This window comes from Gasterosteus aculeatus, chromosome 17 (genome assembly GCF_964276395.1).
Source record: "Gasterosteus aculeatus chromosome 17, fGasAcu3.hap1.1, whole genome shotgun sequence".
NCBI classification, from domain to species: domain Eukaryota; kingdom Metazoa; phylum Chordata; class Actinopteri; order Perciformes; family Gasterosteidae; genus Gasterosteus; species Gasterosteus aculeatus.
In genome coordinates, this window is record NC_135705.1 from 5,778,935 (window position 1) to 5,792,092 (window position 13,158).

The 13,158-nt window shown below is 47.2% G+C and overlaps 1 protein-coding gene across 1 annotated transcript; it reads right to left on the minus strand.

Moving 5' to 3' along the window:
• Window positions 1-180: 180 nt before the first annotated feature.
• On the minus strand, window positions 181-13,116 carry ipo9 (importin 9). Its single transcript, XM_040203775.2, has 24 exons — window positions 11,089-13,116; window positions 9,026-9,087; window positions 8,839-8,925; window positions 8,554-8,755; window positions 8,365-8,453; window positions 8,147-8,233; window positions 7,878-7,997; window positions 7,569-7,669; window positions 7,129-7,187; window positions 6,889-7,040; window positions 6,683-6,781; window positions 6,237-6,343; window positions 6,000-6,139; window positions 5,657-5,819; window positions 4,809-5,035; window positions 4,404-4,552; window positions 4,176-4,304; window positions 3,771-4,046; window positions 3,473-3,639; window positions 2,962-3,095; window positions 2,741-2,860; window positions 2,488-2,601; window positions 2,324-2,406; window positions 181-1,944 (listed from the first exon to the last, which is right to left on the minus strand). The coding sequence occupies exons 1-24, from the start codon at window positions 11,246-11,248 to the stop codon at window positions 1,834-1,836; spliced, it is 3,138 nt and encodes a 1,045-aa protein (XP_040059709.1). The 5' UTR covers window positions 11,249-13,116; the 3' UTR covers window positions 181-1,833.
• Window positions 13,117-13,158: the final 42 nt, after the last annotated feature.

Genomic DNA, 13,158 nt, shown 5'->3' on the forward strand with positions numbered 1-13,158 from the left:
CTATAATTTATTATGCAATACATTGCTATTAGGGAATTAAATAAATGCAGTAATATCTGAAAATTGTATGTGTACAACTATGTACACATTCTAGGTACTTACTTTACTTTACGATATACATGCTTTGCTACATTACATTTCAGCTGCACTAAATTTCAGAGATAGAAGATAAACAAGCAATGGTTTTTGTATTGTTTAATGTTACAGATACTCATTTCTAAAACATTTGGGAACATTTCACAATGGAGACAGGTTACAAAAAAATATACAGTCCACACCGAAAAATTTTTAGGATTCAGTGAGAGTCCGACACTTAAATCTGGAGGTCTTTGCAGATTTGACATTATAACAGCCTCAACACTCTCCTGCCATCTGGGAGAAAAATAGTACAGGACCCCCGAGCCTGCTCCACCAGCCTGGGTAACAGCTTGTAACATCAGACATAACCACCTCTCCACCGCAGAAAGAGTGGTTTGTAAATGTAGCCTCTCCACCCAACACCCGCCATGATAACTCTTTACACAAGTGCTCTGTGCCAGACTCTCGCACCGTAAGTTTTTCAAATGACCACATCAAAAAAGCTTCTCCCAAAAAAAAATATAGTGGGCTTCATTTTCAAGCTTTCCCTAAAGAAAGATTTTGAATGCTTAACTATTGCCCGAGTTCTTGGCAGCTAGTTTAAGTAAATCATAATTACGAGCTGCAGTGAATGCACCATGAGAGCACAGCGGTCTACATTAACTCAAGTTGTCTCAGTAATTACCGGGAGCTCATACACACAATTACAAACCTCTTTACTTTGATTATTAACACCTTTGACTTTCCGACGGTGACATTTAAAAGTGGGTTCAATGTATCTGGTCAGTTGTCAATAGTTCCATCAAGTTTAATGACCTCACGTTATTTAAGAGCTGGTCCTCCAACTTCAACCAGACGGGAGTACAAACAGTGCATGTTATTTAGTTTGGGTAGATTTGTTTAAAACTTTATTCTGTGTATAATGCATATATGTTTTTAGAATTTGGTTTCTTTCCTCATAGAACAAAAGACTCTAAAGGCATTTAAAGCCTGTATTACAAGTGGCCCTTTCATATTTTAGGCAAGAGAGGAATCTGGAGATCGATCTGGAAAGGTTGTCCCATCGGGACTTTTATTTAGAAAGGTTTTCCCATTGCAAATTTCAATGGGTACACTGAATTTCCCACATACCCACTAAACCCTGAGACATGGTATCTGGCCAAAGAGCTTTTAAGTTTCCTATCAGAAAGGAAAGAAAGTGTTTTTTCTGGATTAAGGCCGCCAAAGTTTCTCTCCTTTCCCCAAAGATCAGCTTTGTTTGAATATCCTCCAATTAGCATAAAAAGTGTTTTTCGCATTTTTACTCTTTATACAGAAACAAAAAAAACAACAGCCTAAGTTACAAATAGGACATGGCAAAAACGTCCGTTCATATTTCATGGTTCACTTGGTTCCAACTGTGAAGCCTTGACCTTTCTACTCAATCCTTTCGTCCGGTCTGCGATTACTCTAAAACATCGAGTCCTTTGACCTTCTTCGAGAACTGACCTATAGGCAGTTGCTCACATCTTGCTCCTTCTCGCTTTAACATCCGCAAAGTCCTTCATCCCACCACGAAAAAAACGTAGAACCTGGGGATTTCTGGGTAAGTGCATGTCCATCTCTTTTAACCCGGTTTCCTTCCCCTACCAGGGCCGTCCTCCCGTTTCTCCGCCCCCCCCCCCCATTTTAAAATTCATCGCGAGGGCATTACTGACGGGGCAAGAACAGCACGTGTAGCCGGCCGAAGACGTCTCGGAGCGGCGGAAGGCGGGGCTAGAGGCCTATAGACTGCAGGGTTTCTCTCTCGACGGCGGTGAGGTGGCCCGAGAACATGCTGTAACACGGCTGCTGGGCAAACTGCGTCAGGAAGTCCGTCAGGTACGCCTGGGATGAGACAGGTGACACAGTGCGGGTCAGTTACAGCTGGTTTTGGGGTCCTAGCACAATCGGGTATTTGCCGTGTAGTCGAACAAATTGCGCGCTTTAATAATTTCACTCTGAAGCGCTTTATAATTGTACAATCTGAGCGAACACAAAACTTCAAATCAATATTTCAAAATTATTTTATTAACCTGCAAGGATCAACTAAACTACTTATGAAGCCACTGTAGGAAATGTAGGAACTCTGAGCAGGATGGACATTTTACATTTAAGTTATTTCCTTCCATATATGTTTATATCACAATAAATCAATATAAAAAGACAGATCAACCTTAAGTTCGAAAATATTCACATCCAACTAAAGCCTTAAGAGTTTGTGTACCTGCAGATCAATCTGATAGATGGGGTCTTTCAAGGCATCCGCATCATCGTCGTCATCATCATCATCCTCATAATAATCATCATCTGTGAAACAGAATCACACCAGGAAACTCAAGTGACCCGAAACAAAAGTTCTACGGTAATTCACTGGGGAAGTATTGGTACCGTATTTCTTGGAAGAGATGAGATCAGAAAGCAGCTGCCCGGCGAGGGCTTCATCCTCCTCCTCTTCATCGTCGTCACCGCCGCCTTCATCTTCGTCCCACATGCCGCTGGAATCTGAGGAGAACGACGGCCGGAAGCTAAAAATGTCGGCTGTGCTATTCTTTAGTTTAGAAATGGATGCATCGCCGCTGGAACCAGCGGCAAAACAGCTGATTTTTGAACAACAAAAAGTATTTGCATTGTTTGTATTCACCTTGACTCCAGTCGGCGGCGTTCGCCCTGCTGGTGTTTGCCTCCACCACAGTCGACAGCTCATTGATGATCAGCTTGAAGATCTTTACGAGCAAAGGAATGTTGGTCCACCTCTCCGGGTCTGTGGAGGAGAAATTTAAAGAGCATGAAGCACCGCAGGTGATCGCTCCCAGCGGCAAACCTCCCGGCAGACTCAACCGTCCCTCCCGTCTGCTGACTTACTCTTGGCGGATTTGGAGCGCGTGCGGATGCCGTCGTCGGGGCTGTAGATCTCCTCTCCCTTCACCACGATGTCCTGGAGGCGTTTGTCGTCAGTGTTGAGGCCGTGCTGCAGCAGCTTACAGAGAGCCACCGTGCTGAAGGAAGAGAAGCAACAAAACTAAAACGAAGAGGACACACATCTGATATGTGGCTGTAAAACATTGTAGTCACCGTCTAAATTGCAGTGTTGTACATATTTGTGTTGCACAAACAACAGAAAAGCTGTTTGAACCCTGCTGTGCCTATCACTACGCCCAGGGGTGGGACGATGATGGACCACTGGACACGGGCCCTCATCCCTGATTCCGTTCACGAGGCATGCCGGAAGCCTACGCTAACAAACACCTTTTATTTCGAGTTTTTAGGCTGCTGGGGCGCGCGCAATGTGATTAAATTGTATATAAACCCGGGCTATAGCTTCAGTTCGTTTTATGGATTTACATTTCAAAATGTATGAAGCAAAATGTCTGACCTGACTTTACCCTCGTACTGTCCGTAGAACAGGTGCTGCCTGCTCATCCACTCCGTCATGACAAACTCCAGGGCGGGCTTCCCTGTCGGGCCGGGCAGACTGCACAAGAACTCCAGCAGAGGCTCCAGCTGGGAGTGAACCAGGTGGGCAAACACCATGATCAGGGACTAAAGAGGGACGAGAGAGCAGGTTAAAACACACACACACACACACACACACACACACACACACACACACACACACACACACACACACCTGGAACAGGCTGAGTCTGTGAAGTAACCGGCCCCGCCCTCACCTGCATGACACTCAGAGTCTCCGCCTGCTGCATCTTGCTCAGAATCGCCCGGAGGATCTGGTCCAGCTGTTCCCCGAGCTGCGTTCCCGCCCGAGAGATGAGCGTGGACACCAACCTGCCCACGAAGGCGGCCGTGAACTCGGAGGTCCGGGGGTCCAGCAGCTGGTTGACCACCTGCATGACGTACCAGAGGCCGCTGTTCCCCTGCTCGTCCCTCCACTGAGCCACCTGCTCGAGGGCGACGGAGACGTACGCCCGCAGACACTCGCCTCCGTTCTGGGCGGGTGGGGGGGGACGGCCGAGGAAGGAGGAGAATGAGAGGAGAGCGGCTTGCGTCAACACTAGAGACTCTGAATCCGCGCGCTCGTGTCTGGACGAGTCGCGAAAAGCCTGGTCGGGTCTCACCTGCATCACCGTGTTGTCGTCGGTGCGTAAGCTGCACTGGGCCACCACGGGGAACGCTTGGCACACCAGCATCTCCGAGAGGGGGGGTTTGGTGTTTCGGACCACGGTGGTGAGGATGTCGATCGACGTCTGTGGTGCAAACAGATCCTGGGGTTGATCTCTGGGTGCTTTGAGTTCGATCCTGTAACATCATCTGCGACAATGCGACGTCTGCCAGCAGTTACTCACGGCACAGAGTCCCGCGGGGATCTTGTCGGGGGGGGCCTGCATGATGCTGACCAGCGTGGGGATGAGACGCATCTGCATGGGGCCCTGGCAGCCTTCGATTTGTGCCAGCTCCTTAAAGATGTCTTGAGCCAGGGACGCCACGACGGGGTCTGTGGAGGAGAGAGGAGGCGGGGCCTGAGAGAAGACAACCGACCAGCCAAATCTACGCATCTCTCAACTCAAGACGTCCTTCTCTGGAAGGTCTAAACAGGGAATGTAATGCAATCCTGATGATGAATAAGAGATTTAAAATCATTTTTAAAAACACTATTTAACCTTTAAAAAGGAGGAATTAAGAGGAGTGGTCCAAATACAGAGTAAGGTGTGAAAGTAGCAGCAGTCTGGTTGGAGGAGCTATAGCAGTACCATTGTTATATTTAAGGAAAATAGCAATGGTGAGGGGGCAGATTTTGTTCTCTGCGCTGGTGGTGAAGGCCGGGTCGACGGTGCAGACGATGCACAGAGTCTCCATGACGAGCGTCAGCACCTCGGAGCTGAACTGGGCCGCCAGCTGGACCAGTCCCTCCAGGATGCTGGGGAGGAAGGGCTGGAGGACGTGGGTGCTGTCTGACAGCTTCAGCTGATCACAATACCTGCAGAATGAGAAAAAAGGATCCCAACACGCCGATGAGACACTTTTAAAATGCTTAATCGAACGTTTAAGATAAACTAATTTTATCTGTGACGAATTTTGCAACTTGCTCAGTCACCTCGGCTGTTCGATTCCCAATTTAGTGATGGGGAAAAAGGTCTATATGAGTCAACACTTTTATGCCTTGGACACCCAAAACGTTGCCATTAACTACAACTCTGGTTTAAAACAACAAAATTATCATCTAGATGGAAAAACAACATTCAACACAGTCTATTTTAAGGAGGACACACATTGTGGGAGGTATTTGTTCTCTTGCCTGTTGAGAATTACAAAAGTAATTCAATATCACTGACATCTGAATGGTAATTTAAAGGTCATGGGGTTTTTTGAGATACAAAATTGTTGCTTCGTGGCAGAATGTGTTCAGTTTGACGTCAGTTTATAAGCTTTCTGACACAGTTAACAAAGTCGTAGGTGTTCAGTAGTCTGAGCATGAGACAATCTGGGTGTCTTAATGCATCACAGACGTGTTCTGCAGTTTTCGGCTGTTCGTTCAAGTCGTTTCATGCGCGCCGTCTTAAATCACATCACAAGGGACAGCTAAAGGAGACTTGCTCACCCCCAGATGGCCCTGACCGCGGATATGCGGACCGAGGGCGGCTGGTTGTCGTGGAGGCCGCTGACGGTGGCCTGAAGGAACTGCTGGATGAGTTCGGGAGACATGGCTGCGGTGAAGCGACTGGCCGCCCACAGAGCGCGGCCGAGGAGGAACGGAGACGCCGCTGCTCAGAGGAGAGACGAATAAGACGACCGGTATAAGAGAATTTGATAGGAACAGAATCTTTACATGGTGGCCGGATGTTCCAGACGAAGAACGAACTAAAAACCTACATCCATGACACGCCCTTTGGAAGGTGAGCGGCTGTGCTTGATCCCTTTCCGAGGGGCCGTTCGGGACTCACCTGGTAGGTTGAGATCAGCGAGGATCACGTTGGCCAGGAAGCCGTGCATGTCAAACTGGATACGGCCGCTCTTCACGTTCTCCGTGATGATGGTTTTGACGGAGCCGAGGGCCAACAAGCAGGCTTCGTGGATCTTCCACCTGGTTTGAAGAAAAGACGTTTTCCGACTTGGGAAAAAAAAAGAAAAACAGCGGGAAACCAGACGCTGAGACTCAGTCGGACAGAGTTCCTCCTCACCAGTGCTCGTTGCCGCTGTTTTTGGCCTGCTCCGCCTCCTGCAGGTGTCTGGTCGCTGCCGCTGCCAGCGCCGCGGCGCTCTCATTCTGGAACTCCGCGGCAACGGCCTGCAAGCAGAGGTCAAAGGTCCCCGTCATTATGCAACCATCTGACATTGGACCAGTTTTAGACCGGACTGCAACCAACCCTTCTTTAACATGAAGAGGTAGGATGTAAAAAGCCCCCACAGATAAAAGGGGATTTAAGTGACAGTTTGTAGCAATTAGGGGCCATCTATTGGCAGAGAGATGATATTTGATCAAATATGCTTTCATGTGAACAATCAAATCCGACACACTGTGCCTTTAAGGAAACTCTTCCAACACATACACACATGAAGTACCTTCTTTTATTTGGGCTTTACGCCCATTTCCAATAAGACCTGATGTTCTTTTTTTAAATCTCACCAGCAGCAGGTCCTGAGCAGAGATCCTGACAGAGTAGGAGAATGTATCATCATCCTCATCCTCAACAAACTGTTGAGGGTTCGCAGTCCAAACTTTGATCTGAAAAGACAAAAGGGGTTAAATCTTTTTTCTTTACATCTCATGCTTCCATCGATGTAGCGATCCACTAGACAGAGATTCCATACGAACGTGTCCACACAGCTCACCTGGTCCTCTGTGATCTGCATGTACAGGATGACGTAGTAGATGAGTTCGGGCAGCGCTTTCTTCACCGTGCTCTTGAACTTGTTGTTCTCCAGCAGCGTGTGCACAAACTCGAAGATGCTGAACACCAGATTCTCAAAACCTAAAACCTCACCTGCAGGAAGGAGCCAACGAGAAGGTTGAAAGGGTGCTTTGAATGCAGGAACACTCCCCAAAAGCAGGGCTACGTGTGAGCTTCTCACCATCCGAGTCCACTGGGTCATCCACTTCTTCAGTGTAGTTGACTTCTGTTCTCACATAAGTGAACGGGTGGTTAAGGAATACGCCACTACAGAGACCGTTTCAAACTCCTTCAGTACTCCTGTGACAGGATTTGATTTTGTTCTCATTATTCTAAAGTAGAACAGTCTTTAAGTTCTGTAATATTTTTCTTTTGACCTTGCAGTAAATAAGCAGGAATGGAATCTGCTTCCATGGAGCAGAACGAGCTGCTGCAGTGAGGTTTAAAATGGGACCAAAAAGCCACAAACGCAGAAGTGTCCAAGAAGAAGTAAAAACACAATTTATACATTGCGTTTTCTTTCCATTTTCACCTAAACAACCCTTTTACAAACACATACAGTAGTAGTTTTCCTCGCAAGAAATGACAAGACGCCCCAAAGTTTGTCATGGCAAAGGATATAGAGCTGCACTTTCAGTCAGCGCGTTCCATACGATGGGTAATATCTGCTGCATGGAGGAAACCATGGGTTTGGGGAAGTTCCTCACCAGCGCCGTTACCGCCTGGGAGAGAGGACGAAAAACAGAAGAAAGATTTAACTCCTCACTTTCAAAATGACATACCACGGATGACATGCGGTTTCTTGAGCGGTTGAATATAAAATGGGACTAACGCACTGCTGCAGGGCACAAACACCCCAAATTAAAATAAAAAAGGGCGACCTTTAACATTCAGGACCACAAATTGATTTACTATTAAAGCGTCTCCCACCTTGAGCACTTCCATCTTTAGGCCGCTATCGGACGACGGTCCATCGGGCATGTGCAGAGCATGCACAAACGCTTCTGTGAACTGCTGCACTACGGGGAAGATGAGCGCTTTCGCCGCACCCTAGAGAAACACACTCAAATGTAAACCTAAGGCGAGACTGGATCTCCACCTCCCTCCTCAGCTGGTGCTCCTTCTCCAGCTGCTTCTTGTGTGACAAAAGATAATGCAAACTAATTCTATCCTGCCATTATTCACATGACAGGTCTCACCTTCTCAAGCTCTTCAATAGCACAGATGAGGTTGGCACAGGTGGTGAATATCTCCACTGCTCTGGATCGCGTACGAATACTGTACACCTGCAACAGAATTATAAAAGATTGTTCAAATACCTGGAGAATTTTCAACCGTTTTTGGAACAGTGACACACTGCGTAGCACCAAAATGCATCAAAACCCGTCGTAGACCAGTAGAGATGTTGTAGCAATACCTCGGCCATGGTGAAGATCTTGTACATTTCAGGTAAGATGACCGGAGCCACCAGCGGCATCTGAGTATCCGTCACCTCCCGAGTAAACTCTGGATTCAACGACAAAGGTCTTGGTAAATAAACTGTAAACTTACCAGTTACGTAAAAAGGACGTCCGTGTAACCGTCTCAGGTGTGTCTCATCGTATACCTGTGAGGACCCTCATGGCCCCGTGCACAGCATTGACCTCCCCGCTGACCAGCATCTCCATCAGCAGCGTGAACAGCTGCGGCCAGGCCTCGGGCCAGTCCCAGTGGGCGATGGCCGACACGGCGTACGCAACGCTCGAGCGCACCTTGCTGATGGCCTCCCGCAGACCGCTGGGCAGCAGCTCCCGGATGGCGGCTTTAGCCTGGGAGGGGGCGCAGAGGGGGACATTTTATGAACGTAAATAAAACATTTGTCCGGCCAACGCTCAAGATTACTGTTGCTTACCTGATCGGTAGTTTCAGGAGGCCGAAATTTCTCCGACTGGGAGCACCAGTGAGTTTCGACATACTGCTTCAGGATAACCGACGCCAACTGCCAAAACACAGGCGATCAGGAGGGCGATCCATAACTTTGTCTGACATACCCTTATGGGCTAGTGCTCCTGTGCAAAGGTTCACTGTTGGACACCCACCTGACGGATAGCGAGCGCTCCCTGAGGATCGACTGTGAGTTCTGCCAGATGGACGCCAAACTCTACGGTAGGGTGCATGTACATGGTACATGGTACATGTGACAAAAATAAGAATTAATTCAGGCTCAGAAGATGCATTGTTTAAAGTTCTTTAGATCATTTATTTTCTACATTGACAGTAAAGAGATTTCTTGTGTTTCCCCGCTGCCTTTTATCCAGAATTTATACTGGATAGCGCTTCTGTCACATGAAACATCGGCTGCATCGTGACAAAAAGCCCATCTGTGATGCCACGTAAAAAGCAAAAATATTCAAAGACAGACAAGAAGAAGTCTCTTAACCTTAAATTTTACAAATGTTTAGGTGTGCAGTTGTGAGCCTTTGCACAACACTCAGTGACGACATTGATCTCATTTGGTTCCGAGGCACGTAGCTCACGAAGCAGACAGAGTCCATCGGTTTGAAACTGGCCTGCAGTGTGTGTGTGATAAATACAGTTCAGGATCAGAATGTCAAACCCCAGCTGATCCAGCTTTCTCTCTCTGGGTTTTACCAGGAGTGACATCAGGCGCCAGAAGACAATGTTAGTGCTGACGAGCGTACTGAGCGTCTGCCTTAGAGGGGGGCCGGGGGAAAGGGTCGGCCTCGCTGCGACGCTGCACCGGCGGACATTGTCCACAATCAGCCTTTCAGCTGGTGGGCACGAGGGACAATGGGAAGTCCAGAGGAATGAAAGCGAAAGCCAGTGGAGGGGGGTTACTGTATCCGTCTGCCCCCATTGAGCTTTATGTGACGATGAAACACATTATTTCCACAAAAAGCCAATTGTTCCGATAAGGTATGCGGTTAATATCAGGTATGTGGGATTTATTTTGACACCTTTAATGGTGATCACGACATAAGTTTGGCCGTTTGAGCCACTCTTTAATGAAATTGCAAAAGGTAAAAAGTTTAACTTCTTCCTTGCCTTGAAGAGAGAAATACTCAACTGGTTTGACATTGGAATCAAAGCGCCTGTCAGTAAATCACAGAAAGATGTTTTCAGCGAGCTACCTTTGTGAAACTTCACTTTTATTAAATAATTATAAACTTCAAAACGCAATGTGTTAGTTTTGATTCATAAAAAAAACTTAACAAATGGAAGTACACTAGTGGAAACCCTGTTTTTCCCCCTCACATAAACACATAACTGGGACTGAAAGAGCTAATTTGGGTTACTGCAGCGATGCACGTGGTGCAGCTGGTGTTTCTACAAGACCACTTTGTAGTAGTACAAGTAGTAGTACTTCATGCATGCGAGGACTTTCCCCTCACCGAGGTCCTGATGATGCAGAGACAGACACCTTCGCGGGTAAACGCTGTCACGGGGGATTCTGGGGTTGCCATAACGACCGGGAAATAAATAATGCGTTTAGGGAGTAACGTCAACATCACCTCCGGGACATTTAGGAGTCGGTTGGCATCCCGTTACCGTCGATGTTATTACGGATAAACGGCTGGAGGAGTTTAGTTGAATAAAGCCTGGGCATCTGAACAACGTTTTGAATGCCAATGTGCTCGAGACCAAGAAAGGAGCTTCCGGTGACGTCACGCTAGGCACCGTCACGCTAGCGGGACGTTAAACGAAGCGTTGGACCCCATCCGCTCGCCTCCCCACGTGCTTAAACGGCTCCGTCTTCACGTTACCGGCGGAAGTCAGAGATCCCCGCGGTGAGGCGGTTAGTCGGGAACGGTCCCACCGCGTCAGTCAGAGCGCGTCTCCCCCGCGTCCCCTCTCTCCCCCCCCGGCCGAGCTTTCAAGCCATGCCCGGCTTCTTCTGGAACCGCGGCCCTCTGTGGAGCCCAGGCAGTCGGTTAGTTAGTTAACTTAGTTCCCCGGCTAACAGTCCCCCGCCGTTAACTGCTTCTCAGACGACCCAAAGTTAGCACGGATACAGAGCGGCAGACAGCTGCTGCCTCCGAGGAGGCCCCTGCGGTTAGTGAGTGGGTGGGTGAGTGAGTGGGTGAGTGAGGGCACCGGGGAGTCAGCGGACCGCCGGTAACGCCGTCAAACCGCCGCTCACCTTCTGTCACTTCGAGCACTTTGACCTGCTCCTCCGCGGCGGCGCGCACCTCTTGAACCGGGGACAGGATGGCCGTCAGCGTCTCGATCAGAGCCTCTTTTAGCCCCTGCTGCACGGGGCCAGCGGCCGAACCGGACCGAGCACCACCCGCCGCACTCATCCCTGACGCGTTTTCACCCGCTACACGGTCAGACCAGCACCACCCGGGGAGGAGCAGAGAGCCACGGAGGCGAAGCGCGCCAATGCATGGAAACGTGGAGGCGGGGCTTAGCGGGAGGAAGCACAACCGCCGTCCGGTTCGCCCCACGTGTTTTATTATTATATGTTTTTTTGTAGGATCGGTCTTTGTTTTTAGACTCTGACGCCCTCTTGTGGTGTGGGGGGTAAACGACTTAAGTGAAAACAACGGCACATCAATTAGATATGAGGGTTTCAGAATAGAATTCAATTCACTGTGAACAATGCGGTGGAGATTTCTTTTCAAGTATTCAGTAATTGGTAGATTACCAAAGGGGTTACTCAGAATTCAAATCTCCACGGTGATTACTTGCTTCCATATGTTACGGCTAGGTACCCTTGTTTTAATTAGTAATTTTAGATGTTGGTATCTGCATGTTTTGAATTCATCTACATTAGTCATTTTAATTATTTGCATGTTTTAATTATCTATTTGTGGATTTTATTGAGATATGTATTTTTGCAGATGGGGTTTTAATTGTTGCCTTCCTTATTTCAATTAGTGGCTGTAGACTATAGTGCGTTTAATAATACATATATACATAACGTTTTTATTAAAACAAAAGTGGATTATACTGCCACTGTAATTATAATGCATGCAATAACATGTCTAAAACCTTAAAAGCAGATAAAATGAATCCTTAATATTCTAAATAAATAAAAGTATTATTCATCTTAAACTCCCATTTTGACATCACCAATTAGATGGTAGATATGCACTATGTCCATATCTAGTTCATCTCTGAGGAAGCACTGAAGGCACTTTACAACCCACAGCACCGCACAAGGTTCCGCCTGATCATCAACGTATTTATACACATACAACGGTATTTTAGACAAAGGTTTAGTAACTAATGGTTTGTGTGGACGAACCGGCCTTACCGTCACAGAGCCCTGACCTCAACTCCATCCAACGCCTTGGGAAGAAAAGAAGCCTCAATGCGTTTTATTGCTGAAGGAGAAATTACAATCCTCCCGTCAACATGTTCTTGCTCCGACAACTGGACTGATGGAGGATCGGCGAGCTCGAGATGAACGATGACGACCTCTCTGCATCTGTTCCGTGTGCTGCAGCATCCTTCTAGTTTAATATCTTAGTTTAATCTTCCTAAGAAACTACTCAGTTGTTCCATTTCCTCCTCCAGAGGCTTGTCAGGCAGCCACGTGTATCCTTTGCAACATTTGTAAAGGCCGAAAACGTATTTTCCCATTACCTTCAATAATCATACTCATGTTTTGTCTTTCAAATTATAGAGATCAATAAACAAATTATTCTAAACAACAACTCCGGGAGACTTGAGAAACAAGTCGCCGATGTCATCTGCATATCACGGCCCTGGTGGATCCCATGAAGTGAATCTTTGTCTTGTTGTGAAAGGGGAGTTGTGCAGGATGTGACCTGTGAGGATGAAAACTGTGACATTTCTAAAGACTGATGGGTGTCAAAAACAAGGATTAGTTTACTCTCAGGCGCCAGTTTATTAGCTAAAATGTACGAAGTCTGATACAACAGGGAGTCAATCCTACTGTTATTCATGAAATAGTTTTTTTTGGAAATTGCTTGGAGGTCTCATCCAACATTAACTTCACTTCGGAGGCTGTAGTTCGTGAAACTGTTGATCTGCTTCCACATCACTTTTGGGAACTTTGTGTTGGTCAAAAAGTTACATAATCGCCTCAATTATTTGTATTGCGTATGCGGGTTTGCTTTTATATGTACTGTGTTAAGCATGTTTCCTTCTATGAATTGAAAAACGTTTCTCACTTTGCATTAATAAAGGTCTCTGCTGGTGTGTTTTCCTTTTTTTACCTAGAACACTTTGCAATGTCTCG

Excerpts from the sequence above, each read along its gene's own strand:
- ipo9 (XM_040203775.2), bottom strand. The coding sequence starts at position 11,248 with ATGAGTGCGGCGGGTGGTGCTCGGTCCGGTTCGGCCGCTGGCCCCGTG. Across the intron at positions 9,088-11,088 it reads AGTGCTCGAAGTGACAGAAG|AGTTTGGCGTCCATCTGGCA; the intron begins GTGAGCGGCGGT and ends ACCCTACCGTAG. Across the intron at positions 7,670-7,877 it reads TAAAGATGGAAGTGCTCAAG|GCGGTAACGGCGCTGGTGAG; the intron begins GTGGGAGACGCT and ends CCTCTCTCCCAG.